The following is a 20,706-nucleotide window of genomic DNA, read 5'->3' on the forward strand; positions in this document are numbered from 1 at the left end:
ATCCGGAGACAGCCTTCTGTGGTCTCTTTTCAACTCCCTCCTCATTTGCAATCATACTCTTCTTCCACCGGGCATTCTACAGATTTCAAACTTGGTCAACTTCTTCTGTGACAACAGTACCGTTGATCGCCGTTTCTTCCCCATCCCTTTCATCAGAAGACTCTACAATGTCAGGTTCAATTAAACTGTTTTTACCTAAGGATTTCCTCATTGTCTGATTCTTTTTCAGTCAGAGAGAGTCAAACATGGCATGATCATCCACCCGAAAGTAGTCCAGGACAACTATTCCCCTCGAAGCTTTGTCGATATGCATGTTAAATTCAGGGCAGCAATATTGAGAGCAGTAGCAACAATTTTGCAGTTCTTCATAATATCTTTTTAAAAAGCCATGGTAGCAAGGATTATCTACACATACTGAGCAGCTCGTGTTATAGACAGAAGCATGCAACATGGCAGATCAATCTGAACTTATCTGTCGGCATGTCCAGCCCATCCATTATCTCAGTCAATCATGGCTAACGGGAAGGTTCCTGCCTTTTTCTGTGGCTAAACCAACCAGGTTCATAATTTAACCATTTTATTCGTATTTATAGATGGCATGCACGTTTGTTATTAAGGCACTTGAAAGTTCACAAGTTCCAAAGGCAAATGTTTGTATAAGTTTAAATGTCTCTCGTGATAACCCTCTCTGGGATAGGCGGGACAGTCGCGGGACAGTCGCGTCCCACTTGACAATTGCCAGGGAAAATGCAGAGCTCCAAATTCAAATAAAATAGTATAAAAATCTAACTTTCATTAAATCACACGTTAGATACCAAATTAAAGCTACACCCGTTGTGAATCCAGCCAACATGTCATATTTCAAAAAGGCTTTTTGGCCAAAGCATAAGATGCTATTATCTGATGATAGCACAACAGTAAACAAAGAGAGAGTAGCATAATTCAACCCTGCAGGCACCACACAAAACACAGAAATAAAATATAAATCATGCCTTGCCTTTGATGAGCTTCTTTTGTTGGCACTCCAATAAGTCCCATAAACATCACAAATGGTCCTTTTGTTCGATTAATTCCGTCGATATATATCCAAAATGTCAATTTATTTGGCGCGTTTGATCCAGAAAAAAACAGCTTTCAATTCACGCAACGTTACTAACAAATATCTCAAAAGTTACCTGTAAACTTTGCCAAAACATTTCAAACTACTTTTGTAATACAACTTTAGGTATTTTTAAACGTTAATAATCGATCAAATTGTAGACGGGACAATCTGTGTTCAATACAGGAAGACAACAAACTCACGCTACTTTTCTAGTCATGCACTTCTCAAAGTACACTTCAAATGACACAAATTCAAGATGGCCGTACTTCTTCATTACACAAAGGAATAACCTCAACCAATTTCCAAAGACTAGTGACATCCAGTGGAAGTGGTAGTAACTGCAAACAAGTGCCTTAGAAATCTAGTTTCCCAATGAAAACTCATTGAATCGACAGTGACCTCAAAAAATAATCTGAATGGTTAGTCCTCGGTGGTTTTGCCTGCTACATAAGTTCTGTTATACTCACAGACATGATTCAAACCGTTTTAGAAAGTTCAGAGTGATTTCTATCCAAATCTACTAATAATATGCATATCTTATATTCTTGGCATGAGTAGCAGGAAGTTGAAATTGGGCATGCTATTTATCCAAAAGTGGAAATGCTACCCACTATCCCAAAGAGGATTTAAGTAGTGATGTGCGACGCCTAGCTTCCTGGAATGGGTCACATATGTTCTGGTCTGTTCTTTGATACGAAAGACATGACTGGTGTTTTTGACAGGCTTCCGTCAGAGGAAGCGGAACTCTGAGGTTAGCGTGTGGGTGTAGTTTTGTTTTTCTCCACATACAGCTGTAGGGAGAGAGCAGCTGGGAGCCAGCCAAGAGAATTGTGTGTGCGCGCATGTGTGTGCATTTGTGTGTTTTGATGAAGATGTTGACGGGTGTGCCTGGGGGGAATTGGACAGACCCCATCAGTGGTTGTTGTGGCGGCGCTGGTGGTTGGCGATGCGTTTCTCAGGACCGCCCTCCAGCATGCTAATGACTGCCCAAAATCACACATTAGCAGTCCACACACACTGCTTACATACTCCTCACACACTCCTCCAGGCTCTCAGATCAAATGTCCATTGGCTCCGTCATCCCCCATCCCCTTACACCACACACCATGCAGAGTCCACAGCTGAGGAAACAGATTGGGCTTGTTTTTCTGTTGGTGTTTCTCTCTTTGTTTGTTTGTTGTGCTCTGGCCTAGTGAAACTCATCGTCTGGGGGAATATTAAGTGGCTGAAACAACAGCGTTTGGACGTGTTTACACTGTGTTTGTGTGTGTGTGTGCCTGTGTTTGTGTGTGTGTGTGTGTGTGTGCATTGATGTGCTCACGTGTGTGTGAGAGCAGAAGTCAGTCAATGTGAAATCCGTCAGTGTGTGTGTTTCCACACCATGCGGAACAGACACAAAGCAAGATGAATACTTTTTTGAAGAAGGCAGGTGTCGATGCTGTAGCTTGAGGCTCCTCTTTACCATTCAGCCCTCTTGGGCATTCTAAAGAACATTGCCTCTTTCTGTGAATAGTAAAGATATTATGTTTGTCAATGTTGTACTTGCTGTAATAAAAGTCTCCACTGCCCACATGACTGTGAAGGTGTATGAGAAAGACAACCTCCAACACAAGTCTCTCCATCTCGATCTGGATTTTCATGACTTTATTTTTTAAAGAGCTATTTGGAGAGACAATGATGGTGTTCTTTGCCTTTCAAATATAATGGTGTCTAGAGCTGTGAGACATCATTAGTCAACATATTCAGACATGGGGGTGTCACTCCTTCCTCTCACATGTTGACTAGACCGGGCACGTGCGTGTGGCCTCGTGCGGCATCGCGCGCAGGTTGATTTTGTCCACCCACACCAGATGAGATCAGGACACGCATGTTGAAATATCAAAACGAAGTCTGAACCAACTTTATTTATTTGGGGACATTTCGAAATGCATGAAACAATCACGGCCATTTAGCTAGCTTGCTGTTTTTAATATAATCTGATTTTTTATATAATCAAAACTTAACACTAAACAAAATAACAACTAGGAATAACGAACAAACGAAAGCGTCCTGTTTAATGATGAACCCCGAAACAGAAAATAAACACCCACGAAACACAGGTGGAAAAAGGCTACCTAAATATGATTCTCAATCAGAGACAACTAACGACTCTGATTGAGAACCATACCAGGCCAAACTCAAAAACCAACATAGAAAAACAAACATAGACTACCCACCCCAACTCACGCCCTGACCATACTAAAACAAAGACAAAACAAAGGAACTAAGGTCAGAACGTGACAGTACCCCCCCTCACAGGTGCGGACTCCGGACGCAAAACCTGAAACTATAGGGGAGGGTCTGGGTGGGCGTCTGTCCGCGGTGCCGGCTCTGGCGCAGGATGTGGACCCCATTTCACCATAGTTTTTCTTCGCCTCTTTATCCGCCTCCTTGTCTCTTAAAAACGGCGACCCTCGCCGCCGACCTCGGACTGGGGACCTTAGCCCCGGGTCCCGAATGGACGGGAGATTCCGGCAGCACCGGACGGACGGGAGACTCCGGCAGCTCAGGAGTGAAGGGCGATTCTGGCGGCGCCGGCGTAACGGACGGCTCTGCCAGCTCCTGGCTGACTGACAGCTCTGGCAGCTCCTGGCTGACTGACGGCTCTGGCAGCTCCTGGCTTACTGATGGCTCTGGCAGGTCCTGGCTGACTGACGGCTCTGGCAGCTCCTGGCTGACTGACGGCTCTGGCAGCTCCTGGCTGACTGACGGCTCTGGCAGCTCCTGGCTGACCGGCGGCTCTGGCAGCTCCTGATTGGCGGGTGACTCTGGCAGCTCAGGACAGAGAGGCGACTCTGGCAGCTCAGGACAGACGGGCGACTCTGGCAGCTCAGGACAGACGGGCGACTCTGGCAGCTCAGGACAGACGGGCGACTCTGGCAGCTAGGGACAGACGGCCGACTCTGGCAGCTCAGGACAGACGGGAGACTCTGGCAGCTCAGGACAGACGGGAGACTCTGGCAGCTTAGGACAGACGGGAGACTCTGGCAGCTCAGGACAGACTGGAGACTGGCAGCTCAGGACAGACGGGAGACTCTGGCAGCTCAGGACAGACGGGAGACTGGCAGCTCAGGACAGACGGGAGACTCTGGCAGCTCAGGACAGACGGAAGACTCTGGCAGCTCAGGACAGACGGGAGACTCTGGCAGCTCAGGACAGATGGGAGACTCTGACAGCGCTGGGCAGGAGGAAGACTCTGACAGCACTGGACAGGCGGGAGCACCTATAGGAAGGAATGTTGGTCCTTGCTTCAGGTCCTGAGCTACAGGCAGTTAGATTTGGGTATGTAATTTTAGGTGAAAACTGAAAAAAAGGGTACGATCCTTCTTTGAACATTAGTAATGATTTCTTGTGTTTTTTTGGAAAGTGTTCTGAATGTTCTGAGAGCAGGACTTTAAAAAGGACTATGAAGAAACCTGCAAAAAACGTTATGCTGAAGTACTGAAATTCCCCCTGAAGAATCATTCCCAAAATGTTGTCGGTAGGTTGTATGCAAAATAACCATAGGACAACCAGTCTCTCACCAAGCTTTGAGAAACATATGGTTCTCAGAACATTATACGTTAGCTGGGCTGCGTTTGAACACAACATGTTAGAATCTCTTTTTCTTATTGGCAATTATCAACACAGGCACTCCAACGGGCTCTCTCTGTCGTGCCAAATAAAATACTGGAATTATTGCTTCAATTGTGGAGCTTCCAATAAACATACCTCTCACAACCAACAGTCAGAATCAAGGTTGTTTTGAAACTAAGCTGTGCATGGCCGGATTTCAATGGTCGGCGTTAGTGGATTTTCCTGGACACTCTAGTATGCAATTACATTAGACACACTTGTGGAAGAGATCTGAAATTACAGGATTAATTGCAGTCAAAGGATTCATTGCTGTTATGTTTGTCAATATGTCTCTTTTGATGGTTCATGTCAATCAGTACTGCATTAATTAGCCTCAAAGTTATTATTGCAGTTACAGGATGAAGTCCAGCCTGTGTATACAAAGTGTCCTGTTATGTTTATGTCAATGCCTCCTATGATGTTTTATGTTGATCAGTGCTTCTTTAGTTATCGTCAAAGTTACTGTTGCATTTACAGGATTTATACAATGCTCATATGTTTTTTTTTGTTTTGTTGTTTGCAGCTGCGGGCCCATGCTGTGGACATGAATGGGAACAAGGTGGAAAGCCCCATAGATCTATACATCTACGTCATCGACATGAATGACAACCGGCCAGAGTTCCAGAACCAGGTCTACAATGGCTCTGTGGCTGAAGGCTCAAAGCCAGGTACATAAACTAGGACAGTAAATAGTCTTTTTTCTTCAAGCATTTCAAGTATATGAACGGAGGCATGATGATTTTAAAGGTAGAAAGAAGACCATGTCATGATTGGAGGAACACTTGTTTTACAAGTCAGAGATGAAGGCCAGATGTTAATCTACATTGTGTTCAGACACCAGATGTTTATCTACGTTGTGTTCAGGCAATGTTCTACTGCCAAGTTTAATGACAGGAGAATTTATAAACAACGCAGGTGAGAGACCGAGAGAGAGAAAGAAAGAGTACACACACACGCAACACACACATTGCAATAGTCTCTCCTCAGTGGAGCGTGGGTCTGTTCTAGACCTGCTGATTAGCGAGGAGAACCAAACGTATTAAACATTTGGGTATTTTCAACTGACTGGGACTCTCTTGTAAAAACAAAGACAGAGTGTGTTGGGGTTACAACACTGTCAATCTGTATTTAAAAAAATCTAGGTCACAACTAATTTGCTTATTATTCTCTCTCTCGCTCTCTCTTGTCTCTCTATATATATGTATATTCTTCATTTCTATTGTAAAAGACCAAGTCCATAATATGTCAAGAACAGCTGAAATAAGCAAAGATAAACAACAGTACAACATTACTTTAAGTCATGAAGGTCACTCAATCCAGAAGATTTCAAGAACTTTGAAAGTTTCTTCAAGTGCAGACGCAAAACCATCAAGCGCTATGATGAAACTGGCTCTCACGAGGACCGCCACAGGAAAGGAAGACTCAGAGTTACCTCTGCTGCAGAGGATACATTCATTAGAGTTAACTGCACCTCAGATTGCAGCCCAAATAAATGATTCACGGTGTTGAAGTAACAGACACATCTCAACATCAACTGTTCAGAGGAGACTGTGTGAATCAGGCATTCATGGTCCAATTGCTTCAAAGAAACCACTACTAAAGGACACCAATAAGAAGAAGAGACTTGCTTGGGCCAAGAAACATGAGTAATGGACATTAGGCTGGTGGAAATCTGTCCCTTGTTCTGATGAGTCCAAATTTGAGGTTTTTGGTTCCAACCACCGTGTCTTTGTGAGATGCAGAGTAGGTGAACGGATGATCTCCGCATGTGTGGTTCCCACCGTGAAGAATGGTGGAGAAGGTGTGATGGTGTTGGGCTGCTTTGCTGGTGACAATGTCTGTGATTTATTTAGAATTCAAGGCACACTTAAACAGCATTCTACAGCGATACGCCATCCCATCTGGTTTGCGCTTAGTGAGACATTAGTTTTTCAACAGGACAATGACCTAAAACCCGCCTCCAGGTTGTGTAAGGGCTATTTGACCAAGAAGGAGAGTGATGGAGTTGTGCATCAGATGACCTGGCCTCCACAATCACCTGACCTCAACCCAATTGAGATGCTTTGGGATGAGTTGGACCGCAGAGTGATGGGAAAGCAGCCAACAAGTGCTCAACATATGTGGGAACTCCTTCAAGACTTCTGGAAAAGTATTCCAGGTGAAGCTGGTTGACAGAATGCTAAAGGTGTGCAAAGGCAAAGGGTGTCTACTTTGAAGAATCTCACATATAAAATATATTTTTATTTGCTTAACACTTTTTTGGTTAATTAATGATTCCATATGTGTTATTTCATAGTTTTGATGTCTTCACTATTATTCTACAATGTAAAAAAAATAGTTAAATAAATATATGAGTAGATGGGTCCAAGTTTTTGACTGGTACTGTGGGTCCAAGTTTTTGACTGGTACTGTATATATCTAGTAGTCTGTTTTGTGGAATACAAACACTATGTCCCTCTATTGTATGCTGGAGTTAACACTGACAAATTATTTTTTACATAGACCAGAGAGATATTCTCTCTCCCTTTATCTATTTCCTTCTTGCATGCAAGGATTTGTTTTAAGTTAGAGAGTCATGCCGCTGAGTTATAGTTGCCTAATTGTCTAAATAAGAAAATTAGAGTTGGGCTTTTTAGATAACTGGTGTATGTTCTGTGGGATGGTTATACTTTTCTGGAGCATTTAAAACATAAAGAAGTTCAGCACTATTTTAAACTTTAAACTGCTCACTTTAGGCTGGTAATGAGAATGGTCCTCCCATAAGTATTTTGGTTCCATCAGACAGAATGGTTTTCTAACTGCTTAGAGTAAAGTGGGATGGGATGTGTTCAGCTCTAAAAGAGACATGTCTATAAGACTAGAAGACTCTTAATATCAAAATGCCTCTGAAGCATTACAGCTGATCCGCCATCTACTATGGCTGCTATATAAAACCATTAAAAGAGACAGACCTGCGGGGAGTTGCCCTTATCGCTGTCGCCAGATGCAACATTCTGTGTCAAATCAATCCATCAGTGAAAGTAGGTTTAAAATGGCACGCTCGCCACCACAGACCCATCGGGAGACACAGAAACAAGCATGTCATTGGATTTGATCAGTCTTACATGTCAGTAATCAGGCAATTACACTACATAATTAGTAATCCAATTAGAACTAATCCAATTGTTATTGTGATTCAGACAGGAGAAAATGATCAGTGGTGTGTATTCATTCATGTGTCATCACCAGGGTGTTCTATGAGTTTGCTTAGCACTTACCGCATGAGCTCTACAAGTTATTGGATGGTTATTGTAAATTGATAAGTTACACTGACATTGGTGAACCCTTGTCTATGGGGGAAAAAAACTCAACACCACCACCACATTCTCCTCATGCATAGGAGATCAGACAAATTTGGCGGAAAAACACCAAAATGCTATAGTCGGTGATGAAAAATTAGTTCTCAACCTTGTTGAAACTTGAGACACTCTGAAATGAGAAGAGGTGTAAAGTTTTTAAGTAAAAGTACTTGAAAGTATTATTTTACTTTACTGATCATATTTTTGACTACTTTTACATCACTACATTCCTAAAGACAAGTATGTAATTTTTACTCCATACATTTCACCTGCCACCCAAAAGCTCTCATTACATTTTGGCAAGACAGGAAAATTGTGTAATTCACACACTTATCAAGAGAACATCCCTGGTCATCCCTACAGCCTCTGATCTGGCAGACTCACTAAACACATGCTTCTTTTGTAAATTATGTCTTGATTGTTGGAGTGTGCCACTGGCTTTCCATAAACTTAAAAGACAAGAAAATGATTCTGCCTGGTTTGCTTTATATAAAGCAGAGGCTCTTAAACTTTTTCAGCCTGGGACCAAATGAGAAATTCTGTGTTTTCCTGGGACCCAAGCTTAAGAGAATATGCAACGATACATAAATATTGGTACATTTCATTGCCCTTATGTCTAAAACAAATGCAACATAGACAAAATCAAATAATAATGACATTAAATATCCATATTAATATATATTAATGTTCATTTCCCCCATTAAAAACACTCTTACATATCTGTCTAGGTTGGAACTGTTGCTGTTAAAATACAATAAATAATTTAATTCTGAACTGGAATAAACAGATTGATCACATCACACTGATGAATAACAGAACACACACACAGGCTTTTTGATAATGCAACCCTAAGTAACAGTACAGATGAAAAATGAACAGGCATACTGTACATCTTACTGTATAAATTATTGATGATAGAAAGTCTAGGTTGGAACTGTTGCTGTTAAAATACATATTTTTTTTATTCTGGACTGGAATAAACTGATTGATCACATCACATAGATGTAGACCAGAAAATACATACACACAATCCTAATGAGAGGTGTGTGGGCTGGTTGAAGTTTTCAACAAGCATGTCTATTCTGGGCTCAGTTTTTGACAGTGTAACACTGAGGTCAGGCTCAGCATCGACATTGTTTCTGTACTTGAGAACCCTGGCATGCATAGGTATGTGGTGCCAAACTGAATCAGAATATCTACTGCTTTCTCAGTCAGGCAGGAGAACATTTCCTGCTGTAGATGAATAACCCAGAACTGTGAGTGAGTTTCCTTCAAAAAGCATCTAGCTTTTATCAGTTTATTCCAGTTCAGAATAACAATTGTTTCCTGAAGCATTCTGCCCTGTTCTGAAAGAACTCGTTTTACCATCGTTTTACCATCTTTTACCATGCTGTGGATGTTTGGTCGGGACATGTTGTTTTAATCATTTGTTCATTTTGAGAGACTCATTACTAAGCACTTCCCCACACATTGTGTGGGGCTCCTCTTTATATAAGTTTGTTTGAAAGAGAGAGAAACAAATCGCTGTATATGCGTTTCATGACAATTGAGTTCAGTCAGAACTTGTGGCTAGCATGAGTCCATTTGATGACAGCAGTGACTGATGGTGAGTAGGAATGACAAGTCAATGGCTGACAGAGTATCATCTGCTGCTGAACGTTGCGCTGCATCGTGTCTGTCGCGGAGTGATCTTCAAAAAAACTGCAGAAAAATGATACTGTAAACCGCAAAACACATGGGCATCTCCCTCTCACCCTCACGTAGCTGAATTGAGCAGAGACCGTTGCTAAACAGAGAGCACACTGAACAGAGAGCGCAGATGAACTTGGCTAAATTAATTACAGTAAATAATAAAATAATTATACATTTACTCTGACACGTCGCAACCCACCTTTAACAGTCCGTAACGACCCATACTTTAAGAAAGGCTGATTAAGGAATTTGAAAATATTTATACATTTAGCAATTACATTGCATTGATACTTCAGTATATTTAAAACAAAATGCTTTTAGACTTTTACTCAAGTAGTATTTTACTGGGTGACTCACTTTTACATGAGTCATTTTCTATTAAAGTATCTTTACTTTTACTCAAGTATGACAATTGGGTACTTTTTCCGCCACTGTATATACTGTGTGCTTTCTCACACTCTCAATTTGTAATCTGAGGGAGGCCTCTTTCTGTCCTAAAGAGTTTGCTAACAGTCGGAGAAAGACTTGAGAGTTTTCACTGCCTCTTGGCCTGGGGGGCTAATTAGGCCTCAGCATCTGTACACAGGAGAGGAGAGATGGAGGAACGCAGGGATGTTTCAGGCAGTGTAATGGACCCAGAGTGTGTGACCGACTGCTATTCTGCACTGAGTGCAGGAGAGCACATTTGCCTGGCTGATTGTTCACAGAGGAGCCACTCTGTTACAATTAATACCAAATAGATTTGAGTCTCAGAGCTGGGAGTGCATTTAGCAGGAAGGGTCACCCAGAGATGCTGATGGAAAGTAGCTTCAGACACCAGTGAGTGCTCTGGTTTGTTACAAATTCTGAAGTTTTACATTCACAAACACACACCCGGCATGGATATCGTAAACATGTTTTGTTCCTTAGAGACTTTATTTACACCAGAGATATAAAAGAGATGGCTTCTCCCTCAAGTCTGTACTGTACTGTACTCTAATATTCCCTCAGCATGGAACGTTGTGAAGAGATGTGAAGAGACATTGCAGTTGGGCAGTTAAAATGTTCTGACTGCCCATGCATTGAGGTGTGAATGCAGTCAGATTTGGAGGTAATTTTCTGGTAGCTGGTTTTTATTGGCCCCTCCTGGGCTTGCCAGGGCTGTGTATGATGGTGGGTGGAGCTGCAATGTGCTCTGGTAACAGCCCTGGGAGGGCCAGCAGTGCCATTAGAGCCAGTTCTGTGTGACCACTATGCTTTGTGTCCCCTTTTATCTGCCACATCCCTCTCCCTCTCACATCTCCTCCTCTCCCCTCTACCTCTGCTCCTGCCCTGCCCTTCCCCACTCACTCATTCACTTACTACTGCCTCCCCAAATCACTATTGTACTCTACTTTCCTGGCCCCCTCTAAATGCATGGTATTATCTTACTCTTAGCCTCCTTTTCTTGTCTTTTCCCTTCTTTTTCTTTTGCCAACCCATTTTAGTGTCATTTCCTGCCTGCCCTCTGTATTCTCTGTCCCTTTCCCTTTCCATCACATTCAATTTCTTGCCATGGTATCTCTGCATCTGTGCTTGTGTCCATCTCTCTCTCTCATGTTGACCCCTTTTCTGTCCTCCACTCTCTCTCTCTCTCTCCTTCTGTAATTGGAAGGCAGGTGTTAACCTCAAGCTCAGTAATGTTTAGGAAGTTGATGGAGCCCAACAGTGGTCTCAACTCCCTCGCTCTCTCTCTCCCGTGTGACCAAATGGCCAACATGCCTTCCCTGCCTGTCTGCCACCAGTGAAATTTTCAGCCCCAGCGGTTTTGGCGGTAAAGCAATTAGGATTTGGAATTAGTTTTCAAATTAAAAAGGAATTAAACGGGCTAAGAGGTTAACCCTTCCAGGCATGGCCACATTCTTAGACAAAGAGCAACTCTTTAAGCTTATTAAATAATCCCTCTTATTGAAATGAAAGATGTCAGAGTTTACGTACGATACATCACTTCTTTTTTCCTCCTTCGGACTGAAAGGTTGTTCAAATATTGATGTTCTCCTCTGGAATAAGGGTAATTGTTTTTCTTCTCGCTCCCTTCCTTGGTTCTCTCTCTCCCCTTCTCTCTGTTTTTTTTTGTCTCTGTTTTTTTCTCTCCTTGGGAAAAGTGACAAATCCTGCTTTGAAACTTAATGAAGTTTGAAATAGAATTCTCAGCTACAATTATCCCGTCGATGCTGGCTGTAACTGGAATGATGGTGCTATCTCTGCCCAATTATGAGAGCCAACAGAACAAACACCTGTAGCTGTGAGAACCCATAATGTGTCGCTTCTCCTTCCTAAAATTCAACATATTTACAGTACCTAAACCTAATCTAATACTGTCCCTGTGCCTAGTTCTGCAGCTGATCTACAGCAAAAGTGACCTTGGATTAGCTCCAATGGTTCTTGTTTCTCTTTCTTTTATCTCTCTATCCCTCTTTGCTTATCTCTTTCCCTCTTCCTGCACTTCTCTCAGTCTCTGTCTATGTATCCCTATATCTCCCTGTATATGCTTATCTGTCTCTTCTCCTCTTCGTCTCTCCCCCTGTCTCTCTTCTTTGTTTCTACCTCCTTATGCAGTATAACAACCCTAGTGTGTGTGTGCTCCTGCGTCTCTCTGCCTCTGCCACTCTATCCCTCTAAGCTGACAGGAGCCTCGCTCTCCTCCTGGTGCAGCAGCAGCTTCAGCAGCAGTAGCAGCCTTTAAATGGCTGCCTGATGGAGAGTGACATTTTCCCTGAGCTGGGGAGAGGAACGAGGTGATCTCTCCCTTTTCCTGCACAGAGTGCTCCTAATTGCCTGGTCACATTTGTGAGCCTGGCTGACAAGCTCTTACAAATCAATAATTCTGCTCGGGGAGATTGGGACACAGCCCTTTCACCCCCCCATCCCCTCCACGTCCTCACACACACACACACACACACACACACACACACACACACACACACACACACACACACACACACACACACACACACACACACACACACACACACACACACACACACACACACACACACACCTTCAGCCTTAAATGGCTTTGTTTTTACCCATGATTCCAAGACAAATAGCGAGAGCGCATCGGAGCATTAAGGGCAGCCGTGTCGTTGAAGGCTGAAGTAATGGATGGTGGAAATGGCGGAAGAGCCAGTGCTGCTCATTACTAAATGGACTATATAGGAAGGAACTTCAACCTGCCTGCCTGACAGCCTACTATATATAAGGATGGGATGAGTTTGTATTGTCTACTTATTTCCCCCCAGGTGACCCTGATCAGAAAGTTTCCCTTCACTTGAGGACATAGATGCAAGGAATGGGCTTGAAATTAAATTTGGTTTCAAGTGTGTGTGTGTGTGTGTGTGTGTGTGTGTGTGTGTGTGTGTGTGTGTGTTGTATTTTCAGGTTGTGTGTGCACCCATACCATCCATTTAAAATATATATTTTTATAAATTCTTTAGGAAATGTGTTTTTAAAATACATATATATTACAAAATGTTTTTTGAATGTATGTCAAATGTATATCTTAATTTGTTAAATACATTGGAAAATGTATTTCATGTATTTCAAAATGCATTATAAAATACATCCATCCATCAAACAATGTATTTTAGACTAAACATATTAATGTGTTTGGTTAAATATATTTTGAAATGTATTTGGAAATGCCTTGTGAAATATATTACATTTGATTTTACATAAGAAATATGTGTTTCCATTCAAATGTATGGCAAATATGAAACATTGGCCAAATCATATTGTAATGAATTGGTTACTGTCTTAACAATTGAGCTCTTTATTGTCACCTGCACTTGCATTCGGAAAGTATTCAGACCTCTTGACCTTTTCCATATTTTGTTACGTTACATCCTTATTCTAAAATTATGAAAAAAAGATTTAATCAAATCTACTTACAGTACCCCATAACGACAAAGTGAAAACAGGTTTTTAGAATCTGCAAAGGTATTAAAAATTAAAAACAGAAATACTATATTTAGTATTCAGACCCTTTGCTATTAGACTCAAAATTGAGCAGACGTTCATTCTGTTTCCATTGATTGTCCTTGAGATGTTTCTACAACTTGATTGGTAAATTCAAAATATTGGACATTAATTGGAAAGACACACACCTGTCTATATAAGGTCCCACAGTTGACAGTGCATGTCAGAGCAAAAACCAAGCCATGAGGTCGAAGGAAGCTCTGAGACAGGATTGTGTCGAGGCACAGATCTGGGGTAGGGTACCAAAGCATTTCTGTAGCATTGTAGGTCCCCAAGAACACAGTGGTCTCCATCATGGAAATGGAAGAAGTTTGGAACCGCCAACACTCTTTCTAGGTCTGGCCCCCCGGCCAAACTGAGAAATCAGGATAGAAGGTCCTTGGTCAGGGAGGTGACCAAGAACCCAATGGTAACTCTGACAGAGCTCCAGAGTTCCTCTGTGGAAATGGGAGAACCTTCCAGAAGGAAAACCATCTCTGCAGCATTCCATCAATCATGCCTTCATGGTAAAGTGGCCAGATGGAAGCCACTCCTCACTAATAGGCACGTGACAGCCCGCTTGTAGTTTGCCAAAGGCACCTAAAGGTGCTCAGGACATCAGAGCTTGAGAGGATCTGCAGTGAAGAATGTGAGAAACTCCCAAAATACAGGTGTGCCAAGCTTGTAGCATCATACCCAAGAAGACTCGCGGCTGTAATCATTGCCAAAGGTGCTTCAACATCGTACTCAGTAAAGGGTCTGAATACTTATGATAATGTGATATTTCAGTTTTTATTTTTAATACATTTGCAAACATTTCTAAAAACCTGTTTTTGCTTTTCAACTATAATGTATTGTGTGCAGATTGATGAGGGGGAGAAAACAACAACATTTTAACCATTTTAAAATAAGGCTGTAACATAACAAAATGTGGAAAAAGTCTAGGGGTAGGAATACTTTCCGAATGCACTGTATGTCAGTATCATTAAAGGAAAACGTCAATATTTCAACTTCATATTCACCATCTCTAGTACCACCCCACAACATCACCATATATGTGAAAATGGCACTTTTCAATGTTTTGTAGTAAAGATAAAGATGTGTTTCCAATGGCATCCGTGTGATTTTGACCAGTTTTGAGGAGGCATTGCCTAGTAATTGTCTTCTAATTGGTTGATAATGTCATTGGAAACACTTCTCTTTCTCTTCCTTTTTTACTGCCAAACATAGAAAAACACAATTTTCACATATGTTGATGTTCGGGTGGTGCTGGAGAGGATGAATATGAAGTAGAAAAAGTGAAGATTCCCTTTAACCAGCTCGGGAGTTTTATTCCTCTGCTGGTAGCGTGACTACAGCTCAAGCTCATTACCATAACGCACAATGCGCAAAAATATTCCTAAAAATATTTAACCTCCACACATTAACAAGTAAAATAGCTCAAATGAAAGATAAACAAGTTGTTTATCTAGCCAGCAAGTCAGATTTCTAAAATGTTTTACGGCGAAAACATAGCACATATTTATGTCAAACCACCACCGCAGACATAGCTCATTAGCATAGAAAAAATATGCAATCAACAAACATTTACATTACATTTACATTTAAGTCATTTAGCAGACGCTCTTATCCAGAGCGACTTACAAATTGGTGCATACACCTTATGACATCCAGTGGAACAGCCACTTACAATAGTGCATCTAAATCTTTTTAGGGGGGGTGAGAAGGATTACTTACCCTATCCTAGGTATTCCTTGAAGAGGTGGGGTTTCAGGTGTCTCCGGAAGGTGGTGATTGACTCCGCTGTCCTGGCGTCGTGAGGGAGTTTGTTCCACCATTGGGGGGCCAGAGCAGCGAACAGTTTTGACTGGGCTGAGCGGGAACTGTACTTCCTCAGTGGTAGGGAGGCGAGCAGGCCAGAGGTGGATGAACGCAGTGCCCTTGTTTGGGTGTAGGGCCTGATCAGAGCCTGGAGGTACTGAGGTGCCGTTCCCCTCACAGCTCCGTAGGCAAGCACCATGGTCTTGTAGCGGATGCGAGCTTCAACTGGAAGCCAGTGGAGAGAGCGGAGGAGCGGGGTGACGTGAGAGAACTTGGGAAGGTTGAACACCAGACGGGCTGCGGCGTTCTGGATGAGTTGTAGGGGTTTAATGGCACAGGCAGGGAGCCCAGCCAACAGCGAGTTGCAGTAATCAAGACGGGAGATGACAAGTGCCTGGATTAGGACCTGCGCCGCTTCCTGTGTGAGGCAGGGTCGTACTCTGCGGATGTTGTAGAGCATGAACCTACAGGAACGGGACACCACCTTGATGTTAGTTGAGAAAGACAGGGTGTTGTCCAGGATCACGCCAAGGTTCTTAGCGCTCTGGGAGGAGGACACAATGGAGTTGTCAACCGTGATGGCGAGATCATGGAACGGGCAGTCCTTCCCCGGGAGGAAGAGGAGCTCCGTCTTGCTGAGGTTCAGCTTGAGGTGGTGATCCGTCATCCACACTGATATGTCTGCCAGACATGCAGCGATGCGATTCGCCACCTGGTCATCAGAAGGGGGAAAGGAGAAGATTAATTGTGTGTCGTCTGCATAGCAATGATAGGAGAGACCATGTGAGGTTATGACAGAGCCAAGTGACTTGGTGTATAGCGAGAATAAGAGAGGGCCTAGAACAGAGCCCTGGGGGACACCAGTGGTGAGAGCGCGTGGTGAGGAGACAGACTCTCGCCACGCCACCTGGTAGGAGCGACCTGTCAGGTAGGACGCAATCCAAGCGTGGGCCGCGCCGGAGATACCCAACTCGGAGAGGGTGGAGAGGAGGATCTGATGGTTCACAGTATCGAAGGCAGCCGATAGGTCTAGAAGGATGAGAGCAGAGGAGAGAGAGTTAGCTTTAGCAGTGCGGAGCGCCTCCGTGATACAGAGAAGAGCAGTCTCAGTTGAATGACTAGTCTTGAAACCTGACTGTTTTGGATCAAGAAGGTCATTCTGAGAGAGATAGCGGTAGAGCTGGCCAAGGACGGCACGCTCAAGAGTTTTGGAGAGAAAAGAGAGAAGGGATACTGGTCTGTAGTTGTTGACATCGGAGGGATCGAGTGTAGGTTTTTTCAGAAGGGGTGCAACTCTCGCTCTCTTGAAGACGGGAGGGACGTAGCCAGCGGTCAGGGATGAGTTGATGAGCGAGGTGAGGTAAGGGAGAAGGTCTCCGGAAATGGTCTGGAGAAGAGAGGAGGGGATAGGGTCAAGCGGGCAGGTTGTTGGGCGGCCGGCCGTCACAAGACGCGAGATTTCATCTGGAGAGAGAGGGGAGAAAGAGGTCAGAGCATAGGGTAGGGCAGTGTGAGCAGAACCAGCGGTGTCGTTTGACTTAGCAAACGAGGATCGGATGTCGTCGACCTTCTTTTCAAAATGGTTGACGAAGTCATCTGCACAGAGGGAGGGGGGGGAGGATTCAGGAGGGAGGAGAAGGTGGCAAAGAGCTTCCTAGGGTTAGAGGCAGATGCTTGGAATTTAGAATGGTAGAAAGTGGCTTTAGCAGCAGAGACAGAGGAGGAAAATGTAGAGAGGAGGGAGTGAAAGGATGCCAGGTCCGCAGGGAGGCGAGTTTTCCTCCATTTCCGCTCGGCTGCCCGGAGCCCTGTTCTGTGAGCTCGCAATGAGTCGTCGAGCCACGGAGCGGGAGGGGAGGACCGAGCCGGCCTGGAGGATAGGGGACATAGAGAGTCAAAGGATGCAGAAAGGGAGGAGAGGAGGGTTGAGGAGGCAGAATCAGGAGATAGGTTGGAGAAAGTTTGAGCAGAGGGAAGAGATGATAGGATGGAAGAGGAGAGAGTAGCAGGGGAGAGAGAGCGAAGGTTGGGACGGCGCGATACCATCCGAGTAGGGGCAGTGTGGGAAGTGTTGGATGAGAGCGAGAGGGAAAAGGATACAAGGTAGTGGTCGGAGACTTGGAGGGGAGTTGCAATGAGGTTAGTGGAAGAACAGCATCTAGTAAAGATGAGGTCAAGCGTATTGCCTGCCTTGTGAGTAGGGGGGGAAGGTGAGAGGGTGAGGTCAAAAGAGGAGAGGAGTGGAAAGAAGGAGGCAGAGAGGAATGAGTCAAAGGTAGACGTGGGGAGGTTAAAGTCGCCCAGAACTGTGAGAGGTGAGCCGTCCTCAGGAAAGGAGCTTATCAAGGCATCAAGCTCATTGATGAACTCTCCGAGGGAACCTGGAGGGCGATAAATGATAAGGATGTTAAGCTTGAAAGGGCTGGTAACTGTGACAGCATGGAATTCAAAGGAGGCGATAGACAGATGGGTAAGGGGAGAAAGAGAGAAAGACCACTTGGGAGAGATGAGGATCCCGGTGCCACCACCCCGCTGACCAGAAGCTCTCGGGGTGTGCGAGAACACGTGGGCGGACGAGGAGAGAGCAGTAGGAGTAGCAGTGTTATCTGTGGTGATCCATGTTTCCGTCAGTGCCAAGAAGTCGAGAGACTGGAGGGAGGCATCGGCTGAGATGAACTCTGCCTTGTTGGCCGCAGATCGGCAGTTCCAGAGGCTACCGGAGACCTGGAACTCCACGTGGGTCGTGCGCGCTGGGACCACCAGATTAGGGTGGCCGCGGCCACGCGGTGTGGAGCGTTTGTATGGTCTGTGCAGAGAGGAGAGAACAGGGATAGACAGACACATAGTTGACAGGCTACAGAAAAGGCTACGCTAATGCAAGGAGATTGGAATGACAAGTGGACTACACGTCTCGAATGTTCAGAAAGTTAAGCTTACATAGCAAGAATCTTATTGACTAAAATGATTAAAATGATACAGTACTGCTGAAGTAGGCTAGCTGGCAGTGGCTGCGTTGTTGACACTACACTAATCAAGTCGTTCCGTTGAGTGTAATAGTTTCTACAGTGCTACTATTCGGGGGCTAGCTGGCTAGCTAGCAGTGTTGTTTACGTTACGTTGCGTTAAAAGAACGACAATAGCTGGCTAGCTAACCTAGGAAATCGCTCTAGACTACACAATTATCTTTGAAACAAAGACGGCTATGTAGCTAGCTATGTAGCTAGCTACGATCAAACAAATCAAACCGTTGTAATGAAATGAAATGAAAATGTGATACTACCTGACCGGGTTGTTGAAATCGAATCAGTAGACGTGTGTGTGGTGACGTTGGCTAGCTGTTAGCTGTTGGCTAGCTAGCAGAGTCTCCTACGTTAAGGACGACAAATAGCTGGCTAGCGAACCTCAGTGAATTAAGATAATCACTCCAAGACTACACACACTAAACTACACAATTATCTTGGAAACAAAGACAGCTATGTAGCTAGCTAACACTAAACTAATCAAGTCGTTCAGTTGAGTGAATAGCACTACAGTGATGCTAATCTGTGTGCGTTAGCTAGCGTTTGCTAGCTCCTGGGCGAATAGCAGTGAAGGCTACGTTAGGGCGACGAAATACGATAATTATGCAATTATCTCTGATACAAGGACGGCTATGTAGCTAGCTAAGAAGAATTGCTAAGATTAGACAAATCAACCGTTGTACTATAATGAAATGTAATGAAAAAGTTATACAACCTGCAGAGCGAAGTGCGAATGCGACCGCTCGCTCCAACCCGGAAGTGCACCAAACGCAGGATTAAAAGAAAAATAATTTCACTAACCTTTTGAAATCTTCATCAGATGACAGTAATATAACATGTTACACAGTACATTCATTTTTTTTCAATAATATGCTATATATATCCATAAATCTCTGTTTACAATGATGCATCGTTCAAAAAATGCTACCCAAATGTCCTGAGAAATGACGATAGCCCCGGCAGATAACGTCAGCTAACAAGGAATACACATCATAAACTTTGACTAAATATGCATGTTTTACATATGTATAGCAAGATACACTTCTTCTAAATGCAATTGCATTGTTACATTTAATTTTAACGTTACATTTTGCGTTCACTAGACTATAATATGGAGTCGGCGCTCCCACAGTAGCATAATGACTCCTCTATCTTGGAGTCGACAGAAACCAAAAATTAATACATTAAATATTCCCTTACCTTTGTTATTCTTCCATCAAACGACCTGTAAGGGATTATACTCACCAAATTAGCGTTCAGTTTTCAAGTCTGCGTCTTTCGGTTCTCAAAATAGCCTGATTTTGGTAAAAATGTAGTCAAAATTGAAGTGGTTGCGCACCAAAACTTCGAAAGTATATATAATATGTCGAGTAAACTTGTCAAACTAACTTCATAATCAAGCTTTAACATGTTATAAAGGTGTACAGCAATTTTGAGAACAAACAGAAACACAAGCACTGTTCAATCGATCTTGGAAAAGAGAGAGGACTTGACCATTGCGCACAGGTTTTTTTGAGTGACTGAGAGCTTACCGGGTGCTCAAACTCTTGCAAGCGGGCGATTCTCACAATGAGAAGTCCCGTTCAGGGTGCTGTGACTGTTTGGGAAGGGTGTTTGCGATGAGGTCAAAGGTGACCCAACTTTTCAGATGAGAAGAGATATTTTGGGAAAATGCAGATTTTGAGAGTTCTGCTATACATAGAGACATCATTTAAACGGTTTTAAAAGCTTTAGAGTGTTTTCTATTCGATAATATTTTTTATTTGCATATATTAGCAACTTTTGACAAAAATGTATCATGTTTTATATGGGTACCCAAATCCTCCAGAAGGGGCAGTAAACCGTGGTATCCTGAACAGGTTTTAAGACTCCAGAACTGGCAGTGTACAAGCCCAACCTTTGGTAACAGACTACGTAAGCTGAAGATAGGCACTTACTATAGTCATTTTTTAAATGTATTTTATCCTCTTGAGATGGGTTTTTTTTAGTTTTTTTAGAAAACATGTGCTCTTTATGACAGAATGTTAAAATATCTCCATTGATCAACATGTAAAGAGTAATTTAAGTATCCTCTGAAGGGACAAACTATGTCATATGCCGAATT

The 20,706-nt window shown here is 43.3% G+C and overlaps 1 protein-coding gene across 2 annotated transcripts in view; it reads left to right on the forward strand.

Annotated features, from left to right (window-relative positions):
- The window catches only part of LOC118388391 (cadherin-4-like), a 325,932-nt gene that overhangs the window by 275,805 nt on the left and 29,421 nt on the right, over positions 1–20,706 (forward strand). For both annotated transcript variants that reach the window (XM_035777425.2, XM_052526700.1), the window contains exon 7: positions 5,280–5,424. In XM_035777425.2, the coding sequence (XP_035633318.2) occupies positions 5,280–5,424 (145 nt within the window). The remainder of the gene's footprint in view (positions 1–5,279; positions 5,425–20,706) is intronic.

The sequence above is a fragment of the Oncorhynchus keta genome, chromosome 10 (genome assembly GCF_023373465.1).
Source record: "Oncorhynchus keta strain PuntledgeMale-10-30-2019 chromosome 10, Oket_V2, whole genome shotgun sequence".
NCBI lineage: Eukaryota > Metazoa > Chordata > Actinopteri > Salmoniformes > Salmonidae > Oncorhynchus > Oncorhynchus keta.